This window comes from Coniophora puteana, assembly GCF_000271625.1.
Source record: "Coniophora puteana RWD-64-598 SS2 unplaced genomic scaffold CONPUscaffold_11, whole genome shotgun sequence".
Lineage (NCBI taxonomy): Eukaryota > Fungi > Basidiomycota > Agaricomycetes > Boletales > Coniophoraceae > Coniophora > Coniophora puteana.
In genome coordinates, this window is record NW_006913063.1 from 23618 (window position 1) to 39619 (window position 16002).

General features: G+C 53.5%; 4 protein-coding genes across 4 annotated transcripts; 1 reads left to right on the plus strand and 3 right to left on the minus strand.

Moving 5' to 3' along the window:
• Positions 1–210: 210 nt before the first annotated feature.
• On the minus strand, positions 211–2966 carry CONPUDRAFT_167684 (OPT oligopeptide transporter; the record flags this gene model as incomplete). Its single annotated transcript, XM_007773746.1, has 6 exons — positions 2718–2966; positions 2588–2665; positions 2203–2534; positions 669–2146; positions 470–606; positions 211–416 (listed from the first exon to the last, which is right to left on the minus strand). The coding sequence occupies exons 1-6, from the start codon at positions 2803–2805 to the stop codon at positions 211–213; spliced, it is 2319 nt and encodes a 772-aa protein (XP_007771936.1). The 5' UTR covers positions 2806–2966.
• A 2973-nt stretch (positions 2967–5939) lies between these two features.
• On the minus strand, positions 5940–8432 carry CONPUDRAFT_156719 (uncharacterized protein; the record flags this gene model as incomplete). Its single annotated transcript, XM_007773747.1, has 6 exons — positions 5940–6262; positions 6319–6522; positions 6580–6735; positions 6804–8134; positions 8195–8245; positions 8305–8432. 6 exons carry the CDS (start codon positions 8430–8432, stop codon positions 5940–5942), a joined length of 2193 nt encoding a protein of 730 aa, XP_007771937.1.
• Positions 8433–10660: 2228 nt separating this feature from the next.
• Positions 10661–11025, plus strand: CONPUDRAFT_61958 (DUF1242-domain-containing protein; the record flags this gene model as incomplete). The annotated part of the gene is made up of 3 exons (XM_007773606.1): positions 10661–10770; positions 10825–10859; positions 10958–11025. Coding segments are annotated over 3 exons (213 nt in total), but the record flags the coding sequence as incomplete, so codon positions are not given.
• A 67-nt stretch (positions 11026–11092) lies between these two features.
• Positions 11093–15618, minus strand: CONPUDRAFT_128497 (condensin complex subunit SMC2; the record flags this gene model as incomplete). The annotated part of the gene is made up of 15 exons (XM_007773748.1): positions 11093–11478; positions 11543–11695; positions 11758–11895; positions 11955–12095; positions 12161–12402; positions 12482–12597; positions 12646–12739; positions 12791–12955; positions 13019–13462; positions 13524–13814; positions 13873–14904; positions 14987–15124; positions 15191–15340; positions 15397–15536; positions 15591–15618. 15 exons carry the CDS (start codon positions 15616–15618, stop codon positions 11133–11135), a joined length of 3618 nt encoding a protein of 1205 aa, XP_007771938.1. The 3' UTR covers positions 11093–11132.
• Between the last annotated feature and the right edge of the window lie 384 nt (positions 15619–16002).

Consider the following 16002-nt stretch of genomic DNA (forward strand, 5'->3'; position numbering starts at 1 on the left):
ACACATTGAATGTTCTCAAGCTTTTACGATGTTTACAAAGATTGCATCATGTTCGTGATTGTATCGTACAAATTATACACCAACGCTCTAGATATAGTCGTACAAAGATGCACCGAGACAGCCCGAGAGTCCCTGCATCGCCGTAAGAAACCCCCAAACTGATAAATCAAAGAAAGGCACTGGTGCGCGTGATCGGCGTCCGGCCGGCTTTTACCACTGCGTGGGACCAAACCCCTGTTCGGGAATGGGCCACAGCGCGGCAGCATTGGCGTCGGCGGTTTTGAGGAAGACGGTGTTGCCCCACCACTTGGCGATGTTGTTCTGGCCAATCGTGCCGTTCCTGGGGTATTGTAGGCAGAAGAATATCAGGACGATGCCTATGGCGAGGCCCGAGTCGAGAGCGGCGGAGAGGACGTCTACAGAGACGAGGCGTTAGTATGAGTGCCAGAGGATAGATGTTGACGCTTACAGTTGTACTTCGTCCACCAGGAGAAATGGCGCCGACGAATGAGGTACTGGAAGATGAAGCCGACAATACCCCACGAAACATAGTTAACGGCAGACGCGGGCGGGATAAGACCGGTGCCGGTGAATATCACGGGGAAGCTACAAGAATGGGATACTCATGAGTAGCTGTTGCCCAAAGCGATCGAATAAGGACAACTAACTTGACATATCGGATGAAGCTGTTTGGCCACTTGAGCGAGACAAGCCAAGCAACGAATGGACATGCGGCGCCGATGAGGAAAAACCACATTAGCCCATTGTAGATCTGCCCCGACGAGAACTGGCGCTGTGGGCCAATAGCACCCCAAATGATCGACGCAGTGCCGAACACCTCAGTCGAGGGGCAAATGAACCCGTCGGCCTGGTCGGGGCTGCACAGGTCCTTGATGTTGCTGAATAGCCACGACTGCACGCCGAGCTGAACCGTGCCGGCAAGAATGGCGGCGACGATCTGCGCCCAGAACATGACGCGCGGCGGAACCTTCATGTAGTGCCCGAGCTTAAAGTCGCTCGCGAACTGGAGCGCCTGTGCCATGGTAATGTAGCCCCACGTCTTGAACATCATCATCGCGAGCGGGCGACCAGGGAGCGCATATCCAACGATGAGCTCGGTGACGACGTTGAGCCCGACCTGTTGGTTCGTGATGGCCTGGATCATGCCGATCGGGACGATATACACGAACGCGATGATGAGGGAGAGGACGAATCCCCAGACGGGGAACTCGGTCGGCCACACCTCGATGACGATGATGCCGAAGACGAACATGGCGAGGAAGATGATCATATACCACCACTCGGGGACTTGTCTATACTTTGACATCAGGCGGGCGTGCACGTCAGGCTGCTCGTCCATCGAGCGGCGGGATTGCGTCCAGATCTGCTTGCGGAAGAAAAGGACGGCGTGCGTAATGGTGGCTGTGATGGACGCGAACGACAGTCCATAGGACAGAGCGAAGGTCGTTGACAGGAAGAGCGGACTGTACTCTTCGTATGCGGTCGCGTTGAGCGTGTTGTCTGGGTTGAGGATCGCCGTCACGTTGTAGCTGTTCCCGAACCTATCATACGAGCCGCGCGACGAGATCGGTAAATACTTGGAGTACCACGTGTTGGTGTAGTACAGGATCGGCACGAGGAACCAGAAGAAGAACACGAAGCCCGCAACGACGTTCGCCTCGGCCCACCATGGTGTCGACAGGGGCGAGATGGTGTACGCGATCTGCGCCCAGTCGAACGTCACGAGAGACATGCCCAGACCGGTCTGGTACCCGAACAGCTGGTTAACTACGACGTTGTCCGGCGCGATCCAGCAGACCCAGGTGAAGTAAGAAAGGGCTTGGAAGATGTACCCAGGGAAGAAATACCAGCAGACTGCGCCAAAGAAGACGTAGGTAAAGAACCGCTCGCGCGAAATGCCGCCTCTGTTACCGATGCCCGCGTACTGCTGCGCGTGAAGGGTGTTGAATAAAGCGCAGGTGACGAGATTGGTCGGCCAAATCATGGAAGGAGGGTTGACGAGGAAACGACGCATGATGCCACCGACGCTGAAGCCGATGAGCTGAGTCGACATAACAAGCATCCACTGGTAACCGAAGCTGAAAACCTGGTTGTAGTAGACACGCTGAACTGCGACAATGTCGGTCTATGGAGGATGGTTAGATATAGCGAGAGAGATGCTGAGAAAAATATGCTACTTACAGCGTAAGCGGACTGGTAACCAACAGTCGCCATGATAGTGACCAAGACGTGCTCCTTGATGGTGAATGGACCGGGATTTATCGAAACACCGAAGATCTTGACGTTGGGTACTATGCGAGCCCAGAGACGACCCATAGGGAAAGACAGCAGCTGGGCGACGATACCAGTGATATTGACCGAAGGGTAACGGAAGAAGAAGAACTGGTTGAGACCAGGGACGATAATCGTCCAGAAAAGCCCCATGACCCATGCACGAAGGGTGTTACATGGGATGGACTGGTCGTCGGTGTTAGCTACGGCGGAGCGAACCTCAGGATAAGGCGAATCATCCTCTAAACAAATTGTAAGCTCTGGGCCGGAGGCGAGAATACGTGAAAGTACAAACCGAGGACACCAGCTATGGCCTCGTTCTTGTCAATATTGGGATCATCAAAATCCGCAAGAGGTACGGCCTCAATGATAGCTAAAAACGTGGCTCAGTCGCAGCGTGCACGGAATGATAGAGCTAAACATACCCTCAGCCTTCTCATGGTCGAGGCGGTCAAGCTTCTCGAGGGAGCCGATACTGTTGGACCTCTCTGCGACGCGCTCGGTCAACGCCATTACGAGCGAAAAAAGCAAGGCGGTTGAACTCTGAAAAAGAGAAGACCTAGCTCAAAGCCCCCTCCCCGTAGCCGCCTTATGTACCTTTGCCTCCATATCCTACGAAATGTTCCGCCCTTGAAAGTGGAGATAACAGACCATGTTCGGTGCGTCCAAACGCGCGCCGCGATTGGTGGGCAGAGGACAGAAGCGGCGGCCCGGTGCAATTGAGGCATTACAACTCCGCTCGCTGTCTTTGAACCTCACACTTGCGGCAAATCCAGGTACGGCCGAGGTAAGCCAAGGTGTTCGTTCACATGGACCACTTCCCGACTTGATACTCCTCCTCCCAGCGTTCCTGTCTGACGGTACCTCTGAATCTTCTTTGAGGCTACATTGCATCCTTCTGTGTGTTTTAGGACCGCCAAGCCAATACCACTATCAGGTGCAACATGCATGTCCATCAGCACCGTGACAGACACATCAAGGACCTCGCGCGCCCACGGTGCATCTTGTTCCTGTCAGTCGTGCGATACGACACTGTATATCACGACAAATGAGTACTTCAGCCCGGTGCGGACGGCGATCTGCGCTCTCACTGCTGCTGCTCGGAAGCTCGTACGATGATACCGCCACGCCTGGCTCCTTGGGTCTAATCAAGCACGTAATTCACGATATCGACTCACCGTCACAACTAAGTCCTCTAGATTTCCTGTCCTCTGCCGGCAGGAAAAGTACCCGTAAGTTCCGAAGAGTGTCTCCAATTACAACCCGGGCGCAAAAGGTACACCAGGCCGCCACCTTGTCCAGGATAGGTCGGATGCACTGAGGTTGCATCTCCATGTATTCAATTCCTGCCCGAAGTGTGCCATGTGTCTCTTCACTTACCGTTGGGCGTATCTCGTCCGCCACATCCCTTGCCCTGTTCAGTCTCCAATCATGTGAGTCGTGTGACTGATGCGCTAGGCGATAACGTGCTCTGTGGACGAGTCGTTACGTGCCTAGCGCTTGGCTGATTTTGGTATCTGTCAATGTATGTCATAGATGTGATCTGGGAGTGTGTTCTTATCTATCCACAACGCCCGACATCGAAGCAATCAACACAGATGATAAGAAGCTCGTCATATCAGGCCAAATTCAAGCGTGTGTTCCAACTCATCTTAGACACCTTGACTGACGTACATCCTGGCCTTATCCTCAAGGTTTGGGTTCGGGTAATTCGGAGGACCACAGTGATTATTCGGGTGCCTGATCCTCCAACGATTCTTTAGATTTCCGACTCGAGAGCCAATGCAAAGAATTTTTGAGGGTTATGCCGAAGCTCGCTAGCTATTTCGACCAACAACAGAACGAACGCTCACAACTTATTGGTTTGTGCTACAATAACGAATTTACTCTCAGTCAAAGCTAGAGTCACTATCAAAAATATTGTTATTTCCCTACCGCATGATTTGTCAAAGACGCCTTTGGATACGAAACTTGCGCGTGAGCGCAGATGGTAGTGCGATTCGATGCGCCCGACTAGTGCCTGACCTCTAAAAATAAGCCATCATAACGCTGAACGGGCTCGCACACTGTCAGGCATCTAAAGTCGCACTATTACATATTCTAATAATGGTGTTGCATTGAACGGATCAAATAATTCCCTGTCTACATTGCAGAAATCACTGCAATACCTCTCTCCGTTGACCGGTAGTGTTGATAGCCCAATACAACAAAAAACAGTATGTTTGTGATTTGTCGCACCACCGAGCCCCTTTTTTTTTCGCGACCCCGCCAACGTAACTACAGATTGACGAAACTCGGAAGATGCGCCGACGTGCCCTATCAGTACCTGAAATGAAGTTGAACCGCGCTGACGGCGCGGGAGAAATATGCAAGATGGACGATTGCATTTCACAGAGGACCAAAGATAGAGATAAGGATAAGGATTTAAAGGAAGCACACATGGCTCGGGCTTTTCCCGTGAAGGTTTGGTCGGAGATGGTATTGCAACGTCCCAGGATCCCTCGAGTAACTATGTTGGTAAATTCCCGTGCGTCTATTATCGACAGAACAAGGCATGCATTCGCTCACGCCATCGAAGGGTGGCATATATGGAGACTAATAACAAAGATTGCTAATTGATTTTTGCAATGTTGCGTACAATGCGGTCACTACAGTATATTTATATGTAGGGTATCCCGAGATATAAAAGCGTCCGTAGCTACTACACTCGTACCTAGTCTTCCGTGAATTCAAGCTACGACGTTTGCAGACGAGTGGAAGCCAGCGGAAGAGGCGATAGGTGAATGTGAAGGTATAATGACTCGGACACGTACACCATCTCTAACATCTTGGCAGCCGATTTACGCTTCGCTGTGCAAAGCTCGTCCCCCGAGAGCACCGACGATATGAAAGTTTCGAACCTGCCGGCCACTGACGCATACGTGAAATGCGAAGAGACACTGGAATACGGGCTAAGGTAAATATGAACAAACGAAAACAAGGAAGGATACGATTAGATAGAAGGCTCACGGGTTTAAATAAAGTTTTGAAAACGGAACGAAAACAGAATGAGATGATGAATGGATATATGACCGTTCAGCATTAGCAACGTAAAGGTCGAGGAAATAACATGACTTACCAAGCGGGTGACTTTAGAGGGGATCAAGCGAACAATACATTGGATGCCGTTGGATGCCCGACACAGCAAGCGAGTATAGTACTTTATAAAAAAGGGAGAAATGCGAGGACGTTGAGGGTATCATGGCTGGAGCAGGCCGTGGAAGAAGGCAATGGTCAAATAGGAGCAGAGACATGCTCCAGTCGCGCTCGGGGACAGAAAATCAGCCGAGACCAGTATTTACGAGCGAGACGCTGGAGAAAAAAAAACCAGGTGCTAGAATCAGGGTGGTAAGCGACACGAGAAATAGGCTCGAAGCATGTTGAGAAAGTAGAACGTCATTCACAAAAGCAAAGCAAGGATCTGCTAAAAGATGCCGAGAGACGGGTGAAAGTCAAGTGCGTTTAAAATTAGATATTATTTTGTTAAAATTATAGGGTACTACATTAAAAGCAGTGATTATTGAGTTAAAAGTACCTTCGCTCTGCCGTAGACATAGAATCAAAGCATGCAATGGGATAAGGGAAGAAAGGAAATGCGCAAAAAGAAGTCAGGGAAGTTGCCAGCAACTATCCTGAGACCAGATTGCGGACACCATCCCGGTGAACCAGTCTACATCGTCGAATGCTGGCGTCTGGAAATTGGCGAGCTGACCAAGTATGATGATTGACGAGGGGCGGAGAGGAGGGAGCGATAAGACGATAGTGAGCTGAGAGAACCCCGCTTGTTTGAATCGACGAGCGAACACTCGTTGTCCTCTCGGCGAATCACCAAAAACCTTGATGGCGAAGTTGGCGGAGAGGAGGACGAAGTCAGAGGAGTAAACGGCGAGGTGGGAGACGATATCGTAGATGAGCTGGACGATGCTGCGTCCTCAGAATACTCCGTATCATCGCCGTCTGAAGAGAGGGACAGTGAAGCTATGTCACCAGTGACATAGACTGGGCCCTCGAGTAGATCTTCCTCTACCTTCGCCTCTCCAGCGCACATGTCAACGTCGACACCAAGTAAGAAATAGGGCAGGCTACAGAGTTCATTGTCGCGGGGTGATGGGCCGTCGTCCCAAAGATTCGGCAGTGGTCTATCGTCGATGAGCCGACCGACATCGGAGAAGATTGAGACACTGCCGACAGCTGAAGTAAAAGGCCGAGTCAGCGTATGCCGTAGAAGCGTCTTAAAGCGTCACTCACCCTTGTGCTCGGACCCACGCAATCCAGAGGAAGTGGACGCGGACATCGGGAAATAGAAAGAGTTGCGTGTTAAAATCAGCCGGCTGATATTGTCCACTCCGCGCACAATCCCACCCTCGGGCTGGGTGAGGACGACTTGCGGAGACGCATGGAGACCTGCACAACAAACAGTGAACCCGATACATCAGTGGCTACGTCGGGGGGATGATGGACTTGACACGCACTCTTCCTATCGGTAATGTACCGCTCCACACCCTCGAGTTCCTCTTCGCCAAGCCTCCTGAGAATGAAGTGCTTGAGCATGTCATTGGTAGTGGCTTCCTGGATCATGGAGAAGATCATCTCCGAGAGCTGCGCAGAGATGGATACTTGGTCGTCTAGGTCGCCCCCGAGTCTCTCGTTGGTGTACTCGAGCGTCTGAACCTTCAACTCGAACGACGTGATGAGGTCGTCGAAGTGATGGATGTAGTCGACGAGGGGAGCAGTATTGATCTCGGAGGGGTCATGGGAGGATTGCAAGAGGGAATGGGGCGCGGAGGCTGAAGACGAGAAGGAAATTTTTGGAGAGAAATCGGAGTGCAAGGATAAAGTGCAACGAGGTGGAGCAGGCGATAAAGGGAGTGCGGGAGTGGAAGGGGAGGTGGGCGTTATAATGGGAGATAGTATCGGAGATGATGTAGAATGCATGGGAAAGATGGGAAGAGGAGAGGACAAGATCGTTGAGGAAGGCATATGGGGAGAGCTGGGATCGGAATCAAAAGAAGAAGTGACGATTGGGGCAATGGGTATTGAAGTAGAGGGTGACATTGGAGACGATGTAAAATCCATGGAAACGATTGGAAGAGACGAGGACGAGATCAATGAAGAAGGGATGTGAGGAGAACTGAGATCGGACGCGGAAGGAGATAGGGCGATAGGGACAAGGGGGGAGGCATCATGGTGATTGTGATCGCGGAAAACCTGTGATGTCCCAGTGGTTGGTTCCGTTTGCATGCGCTTCAGCGCCTCCATCCGTGCGCAGACCTGTGTGTTGACGTGAAGCAAGGCCTGTAACGCTTGTTCAGACAGATCTGCGCGGTCGGTCTGAGCCTCGACTCGGAGGTTGGCTTCGGTGAGAGCGGTATGAGGGGTTTGGATGTCGGTGGAGGTGGAAACAGAAAGCGACACAGGAGGGGGAAGGACAGCCATGCTCTGCTCGGAGTAGCTCCATGCGATGGAAAGAGCCGGCAGCTTGCGTCCAACCTGACGGGCGTGGTCCCTCTGGCGGTCGACCGTCGCCTCCGCCCGCATCCTAAGCGCTTTCTCGCCCTCCATCCTCTCGTTGGCGTCGTACACTTGCTCCCTTAACGCGTCCACTTCTTCGTCCCGAATCCTGATGCGCTCTCGGCACCTATCGGCTTGGGCTTTGAACGCCGGGCGCAGCGCCGCGAGTTTGATTTCCAAGACAGTGTTGCATGGCTTGGTTGCGCCGAGCTCTGTCGAGATGATGCGCTCGGCGAGCTCGGCGAGCTTAAGCCGCGCCTTGAGGTTGTCGATTTCGGAAACAGTGGACAACCTAGCGTTGATGTCAGTGGATGCTTTATTGGGTTGTAACGCCGACTTCAAAGGCACTCACTCAGTAGGACTGAGATTTTCTTCTCCAAGCTTTCTTCCTTCGGGAAAAGCCCTGCAGCGAAGGTGAGGTCGTTAATAAATGACAGGACTTGGGGAGAAGGCAGTACTCACTTGTTACTCTTTCTGTAGAGCGCTATTGCCCCAACGCCAATCGCGGTAACGAGCGGATTGACAATGACGAACGCGAGCCCGAGGGCGGCAGAGACAGCAGCAAGCAGGTTGTTGAACTTGCGAGACATTGTTGAACGTTGAAGCGTTGATGAGATTTGCTGCGAGTGTGCTGAGGGCGATGTTGGAGCGAAGAGCAAGTGGTGAACTGAAGAAACCTGAAGACAAGACCCTCTTGATATACATCTGGTGGTCGCATGTCAGACTGACCACCGAGACTGAGATCTACAAATAGCCAGTCAATCTCGAAAGGCGCGCGGTCCGATATGTCATAGGACAGACGGAATATGAATCTAGTTTTTCGGTCAGTACTGAGATCACAAGTGACAACGAGACCATACGCGTACCAGAGATCGTTGACATCGAAATTTCTGATGTCACTCAAGTGTTTACAGAAGAGCGGGCGCGGGGGTTGCAGCGTCGTTGGAGATCATCCCACATGGGCGTGTCTAGGTGTTTGAGTCTTGACTGGCGGTAAGGGTTTGCAGGAGGTCGACGATGCGGCTTGGCTCAGAAATATAGAATTTACGAGCATGCAGAATAGGTACCCAGAAAATGAGAAAAAAACACCCAGTGACGATGAAAGTGGACATCAAAAAGACACCTCGATAAGCGCCGTCTCTAACAAGCGCCGGTGTACATTTGTTTCCCACGCTCGCGCGCGGTCGTGTCACGCAGCGGCACCGCGTCTCGCACGTCCATCTAGACTCGTGACCTGTCTCTTCTTATGCGGCCTAATAAGGCAACGAGCCAGGGGCTCTCGCGTCAGAGAGACTGGGACAAAATGTCGACACGCTGGCAGGCGACCGACGGAGTTCGAACTTTTGACCGTGCCGTGGCTGCCGAGCCCCTGTCTCGCAATCACGACGCCTCTGAACGCGTTCGCCCGCCTCACTAACGCGTATATCCCTCGCACTTATGACAGTACCAGCTACACGTATCCTTTATATTATGTTTAATTGTAATATTAGACATATACTTGAGCCTCTGTCTGACAGCGAACACGATTTGCACAAGAAACTCCCACAATCTTTCATCAACAGCCTCACTTTAGAGCAAATCAAGACCATTTTTCGGGCAATTATCTGGTTCGACGCACACCTTTCAGGTAAAAGAACTCTTCTGCAGTTTCAGGTAGAAGCTGCAGTTAATCACCTAGCATTCAAGCACGTAATTGTGCGGGCTGGGATGAAGTATGGCTAGATAGAAAAACAACGGCAGAATAACAAGCCAGACCAGTACCATAGTCAATTCCTGAGCCTAGAGCTCATCTGTTTGCTTTTGAAGATGCTGTACAAGAAAAGCAGCCAGATCAATGGTTACTTGCATGACCTCCTGCACTTGACTGCAGCATTCCTTGTTGAGATCCAAGCTCTCGGGAGTGATGCCCTTTGTAGGTCTGAGAAAGAGCTTGGCTGAGACGCATGCTCCATTTCTTTCAAGTTATCGACAGTAGTGAGTGTGTACATAACTGAGATAGTCATCTAGGTTCAAGCTTTCCATCTTTCGAGAGTTAGAATGACATCCCAGAGGTGGCTGAGAGCTCTCTCCTGGACAAAACCAGAGCAATTTTTCAAGATACCCATCCGGGTCAGCAGTTATGATTTTGACGAGTAAGTCTATCACCCACATAGACATTTTTCTCACTATAATTTCCATAGCAGTGTTAATCTGTTTCTCTCCTGAAAATAATAAAGTCCTCTTTGTAGACGAGATCAATCGCTTTGAGCCCAGCCTCCGAGACAGTATGTAGAAATTGATTCATCCTTGATTTTATAGTAAGAGTCCCTAGCTAATTCAAGTCCTAGTTGAGCAGTCGAGCAGTTGCCTGAGCATAGGGGATACTATAACCTCAGTACAGCGCTATGCGAGTGATTCGCGCAGGGAGGGGGAGCACAAGAAATCGATGGTGTTACAATTGAGCTACTACCTAGGACGCGTCTGTGGACGCGTTGAATACCCTTGACCTAAGATTAGATTACCGCAGGCGATCGCGTCGGCACCACGATGCCGGCTTCGCGAAGCCCTTACCAATCCGTTCCCATCCGCCAATTTTTGAACTCCGTCGGTCGCCTGCCAGCGAGTCGACATTTTGTCCCAGTCTCCCTGACGGGAGAACCGCTTGGTTCGTTGCCTTATTAGGCACCCGCCTGGGAGACTGGTTACGAGTCTAACGTCCATCACCACCACCACCACCTTTCCTCTCTCTGCCTCACACTCTCCTGCAGCGTATGGTGGGCTCTTCTCAACGCACGCATAGAACTGGAGCTAACATCCTGCTTGCCCGCCTTCCCGACAGTCTGCGCTCTTCAACTTTCAGTCCCTCCTGCTGACGATTCTCCTCGTCATCTGCACGTGCACCTACGTGAGGGCAGTTGCACCGCGTCTTGTGGATAGGAACAAGGAGGGGTATGTTTGTGTCGTCTGACTCATCCAAGCGTACGCCTCAATATCTACATCCAGGTTCCTGGGTCTGTTCTTCATGTCAGCTCGGATAGGTGCGTCTTCTGCTGCAACCTCACGTACCCCATCCTTGTTTTGCTTGCCCTCTATGTCCTCATCCTGGTGCGCTGACGCACTGCATCCTCGCTTGCAGGAGAGCGGTTGTCCCCATACGTCGCCATCGCATGCATAACGATGGCCGTGACGATGTTAATGCAGTAGAATTACAACGCCCTAATGGTATGCACATAATTTACGGACTACAGCCAATCAAAAAGCGAACGAACGAAAACAAGGAGTCTAATCGCTACAAGGCACGCGAAGCCACATCATGCCCCGACTCTCCGCCGCCTCCCGCCTCCCCTCCCCTCATCCTCCCCGTCCTGGTCCCCCCGTCCATTGGCATACAGCGCCGACGTTGACCGCTGTGCCGTCCTTTCCACGATCGACGTTCCGTCCCTGAATCTCGCTTTGAACAACACATTCGCGTTCGTGAATAGCCCCTCCTTGAGTGACACGACAATGAACTGCGACCCTTTGAAACGCGTGCGGAACAGCTGCCCGATATGCTGCGTATGCGACAGGTCCAGCGCGGCGTCGATCTCGTCCAGAATGTACATCGGCGCGGGCTTGAACTGCAGCAGCGCCATGATGAGCGAGAGCGCGATCAGTGAGCTGTCCATGCGCATTTTGTTAGTGAAGTGGGAACGGGGAGGCGCGGGGAGAGGGAAGGGCTGACCGTTGACCACCGCTGAGCTCCGTCAGACTCTGCTTCCACACGCTCCCGAGCCGGACCTTGACCTCGAGGCCCTGCATGAGGTCCTGGTTTTCTGGCGGACGAAGCTTGGCGTAGTTTCCCGGCAGCAGCTCCGCGAAGATGTCGCCAAAGTCACTGAAGTCGGCGAGAATAAGAATGAGCAACGCGAAACTTGGCACGAAAGAGAAGCGACTCACTCGCTAACCTTCTCCCACGTCTTGGTGAGCGCATCGCGCTTGTACCGATCGAGCTCCTCAATCGTCCCCTCGATCTTCTCCTTATCCTTCATCACCGTGCCCAGCATCTTCTTCAGCTCCGTCTCCTTCTTCTCAATGCTGTATCCGTGTTCCATTCAACACTCGTTGCGTGAGAAGCAGAATGGGGAGAAACGCACGTCTCGATCACATTCATCACCTTCGGATTTACCTTCTTCTTGAGCTTCTGCTGCTGTCCCTCAATGTTGTCCGCCTGCACCTTCAGGTCGTCGATAGCTATCCTCGCAAAATCGTACTGTGAGCCCTCTTTACCGAACAAGCTACACCGGGGTTATCGTCAGCGCAACGATCAAGACGTCGCCGCCGCGGAAAATACGATACGCACTGCTTCTCGTCGGAGATCCACGGATACGACTTCTCGAGGTGCGCCACCTTGGTCTCCGCGGCCGTCTTCTCCTTCTCGAGCCCGACGAGCTCGACCTCGAGCTTCTTCAGGTCGAGTTCGGTCTGTGCCGCGGCCACCTTCTTGTCCTTGATCGTCTCCTCGAGCGCTTTCAGCTCGTTGTCGAACTGGACGAGCGTCGCCCGCTCCGCTTGCAGCCTTTCTTCGGCCTCGGCGTGTTTGGTCTATATGATAAAGTTGCCGTTAGTAATAGTAGAAGTGGGGGATAGATACCGTTGCGTCGAAGAGAAACGATATGTTTACCATGACTTTGCCGTGCGTCTCCTTGAGTTTCTCGAGGTCTTTTTGCTCCTTGGCGATCGCAGCTTCGAGCGAGGCGATCGTCTTCTGGGTAGTGGTGATGTCGCCCTCCATTTGCTCTAGAGCAACGTGAGCACAACCCACACGCTTCTCTAGGACGGGCCTACCGTATTCAAGTCTGGCAGTCTGTGCATCCTTTTGATGTGTCTTGACCTTGACAGCGTGCTTTTGGAGCTCAGCCTTCTGGTTACCGATCGTTTTCTGAGAGAATGTTCATCAGCGGTTGAGGCTTTGAGCGAGGAAAAGATGTACCTTGAGCTCGTCAATCTTGCCCTCCTTGTTGTTCTTGAACTCGGCCATGTCCTTCTCGAGCTTCTTACATTCCCGCGCCGCCTCCTTCTGCTTCTCTTGCGCGTCCTCGACCGCCGTCTGGAGATCCGCGATGGTCTTGCGAAGGCCTTCCACCTCGGTGTTGATCTATCCGCACCCACGTCGCATCAATGCCGCTGTAGACCACCTCGAAAACACGGGGAAACTCACCCGAGTCGAATTACTGCCCCCAACCTGCTGCTCCAACAACGCAACCTCGTGTTCCTTCATCTCCAAGTCCCTCGCCAGCGTCCTCCACTGATCCCGCCTCGCCTTATTCCGCTCCGCCTCCCTCTCCAGCCCCGCCAGCGCCTCCTGCGCCCCCTGCAGCTTCCGCTCCGCCTCAATCAGATCCTGCACCTTCACGAGCACGCCGTTGCCCGTCGGCGCCGAGCCGCCGCTGAGCGTGCCCGACGGGTCGTACACGTCGCCCTCGAGCGTGACGGACTTCACTCTCGCGCCGAACGTGACGGCCTTCGCGGACTCGGGGTCGTCGCACACGATCGTGTCGCCGAAGACGTAGGCCATCGCTTTGCTCACGTCTTCCGGGTAGCCGACGAGCGAGAGCGCGAGGTTGGCTTTGCCGGGCGCGAGGCGTTTGGCTTCGGCGAGTTTCTGCGTCGCCAGTTAGCTGGCGTGTTATGAACAGGATGGGAGAGGGATTAGATGGGCGTACCTGAGCCGAGAGCGTGAATGCGTTGATCTTGTTCAGCGGGATGATCGTCACGCGCTTCTTGAGCCGGCCGTTCTGGAGGAGGTCCTTACCGACGCGCTCGTCCTCGACGACGACGTTGTATAGCCGAGCGCCGGCGGCGACCTCGAGCGCGGTGGCCTTGCCGTGATGCTGCTGGGGAATGGAAATAAGTTTCGCGATGAGACCTTTGACCTTGCGGCGATCGAAGTTGGGGTGGGGCGTAGAGTACTCGAAGTTGAGGGAGGGGAGGCTTTGGGCGCGCATGTCGCGTTCCTAAGAGGCTCATACTAAGTATGATTGTTCGATAACGAGAAGTGAGAACGGTACTCACCCTGCCGAGTTGATGCATCTGTTCCTTCGCAGCACGCATCTCCGTCTCCATCTTCATCTCGAGCTCGTTGCTCCACCCACACGCTGCAATCGTCCGTCGGGCCTTCTCCAGCTCCCCGCGTTTGCTCTCCAGCTGCATCTTACTCTGTCCCGCCTCCCGCTCGACGTCTCTCCATCGGCCTTCCAGCGCACTCAGCTCCTTCTCCCTCATCGCCATCTTGGTTCGTATCTGTTCCACCTCGCCAGCAGCCGCCGCCCCGCGTGTCCGAGCGTCGGCGAGCTGGCCCATGTAGCCGCCACCGGTGTTGTTCGAGCTCGACGAGATCCCAGTGAGCAGCGTCTGCAAGAGCTCCTCCGAGTTGTTGAGCTTCGTCTGTTCGGCCTCCTGCTGCTCCTTGACCTTCTGGTACGCCCGCTCGCGCTCCTCGACCTCCGACGTCTTCTGCTTCAAAGCCTCACCCAGTTCCTCCAGCTCTGTCCGCTTCTCGACGACCTTCTTCTCCTCGTCCGCGATGTTGCCCGTGCGGATGTCAACCTGCGTCCGGATCTTCTCAAGCTCCTTCTCCATCTCCGCAACGTCCTCCTCTATCTTCTTGAACTTCCCGCCCTTCTTCCGCTCCTTCTCCCGCCGCGCGTTCACCTCTTCATGCTGACTCTCCGCCGCCTGACACTCCTTCAACAACCGCTTCTTCCGCTTCTTGTTCTCCTCGATCTCGCCATTCTTGCCCGCGACGAGCTCGTCCGCGTCCTCGATCCTCTCCTGCGCATCGAACCAGTCGTGCGCGCGCAGCACGCGCCCGAGCCGCTCGAGCTCCGCCGTGTTCTTCTGCCACTGCAGGAACGTCCGCTTCTCCTCGCGGAGCCTGTCGAGCTTCGGCGTGATCTCCTCCGCGAGGAGCGAGTTGATCTCCTGCACGCGGTTGTCCTTCTTCGCCATCGTCTTCTTGGCCTTGTCCTTGCGGTCCTCGAACATGCGGGTGCCGGCGGCCTCTTCGACCATGCCGAGGATCTCTTGCGGGCGCATGTTGAGCACCTATGTGCGTGGAATGCGGTGGAGTATGGTAAGTTCGGGTGAGGGCGGTAAAGGGGGTGGGTATATGCGCGTGTATGCGTACCTTGGTGATGCGACCTTGCATGATGAGGAAATTGGGGTTATTGATGTTGAGCTGCACACTCTGGAAGAGCGAGTGGACGGCGTTTTGTTGGGCCTTGTGACCATTGACGAGGTACTTGGTGGCGTTGGGTAGGGCAATCTAGCATCGCGCATATATGCATGTGCTTGAGGAAAATGGCGTGCCCACAGAAGGCTGGTGACGCACCTGACGAGTAACCGTGATCTGACTGCACATCTCGTATCCTACTGGACTCTTGTCCCTATCCGAGTTGTCGAAGACGATGGTGACACTCGCTTTGGTGACGCCTGCCTGACCACGTTTGTAGATGAGGTCCTGCTGGTTTTGTGCTCTCATCTGGGAAGAGGGATCGCTCGTCAACTAATAATATGTCGATAGATAGGCCTACACACTTGAGACATGTTGGTAATGCCGAGGACGAAGCATATGGCGTCGAGAATATTGGACTTGCCCGAGCCATTAAGACCCGTGATTGCGTTGAAGGACGCATCCCAGCCAGTGATCTGTGTCCGCACAGGATAGGACTTGAAGCCTAAATGTCAGTCGAGTCGTTAGAACAACCACGGCGAGTTAAAGGCCAACGAACCTTCGAGGACGAGTTCTTCGATCCGCATCCTGTTGTGTGGTCAACGTTGAGCGCGACGCGACGCGTGCCGCGTGATTGGGTCGGAGTCTGAAATAACGCCACGCTCCCAAGGCCCCCTAACACCGCCCCCAAACTCTAACTTTAGTGTTCCCGATGAGTCACCAGCGTCTACTGAACATAGCATGGGCGTCTGCATAAGCATTTGTGAGAATGGCGATGAACAAAAAGCCCGCGTCTTGCCTCCTGATAGCTGACACCCCCTTCAGCCTACTGGACATCATCACTCTTTCCAAAGCTTACTCTTAATGTCCGCCTTTGGACCCATGGTTGTCATGTCGGGTGTAATCCATTCTCCGAAAGCAATGCTCCGGGAGACCCCGAACGCCAGACCTCTTTTAGCTCTTGCCATCCA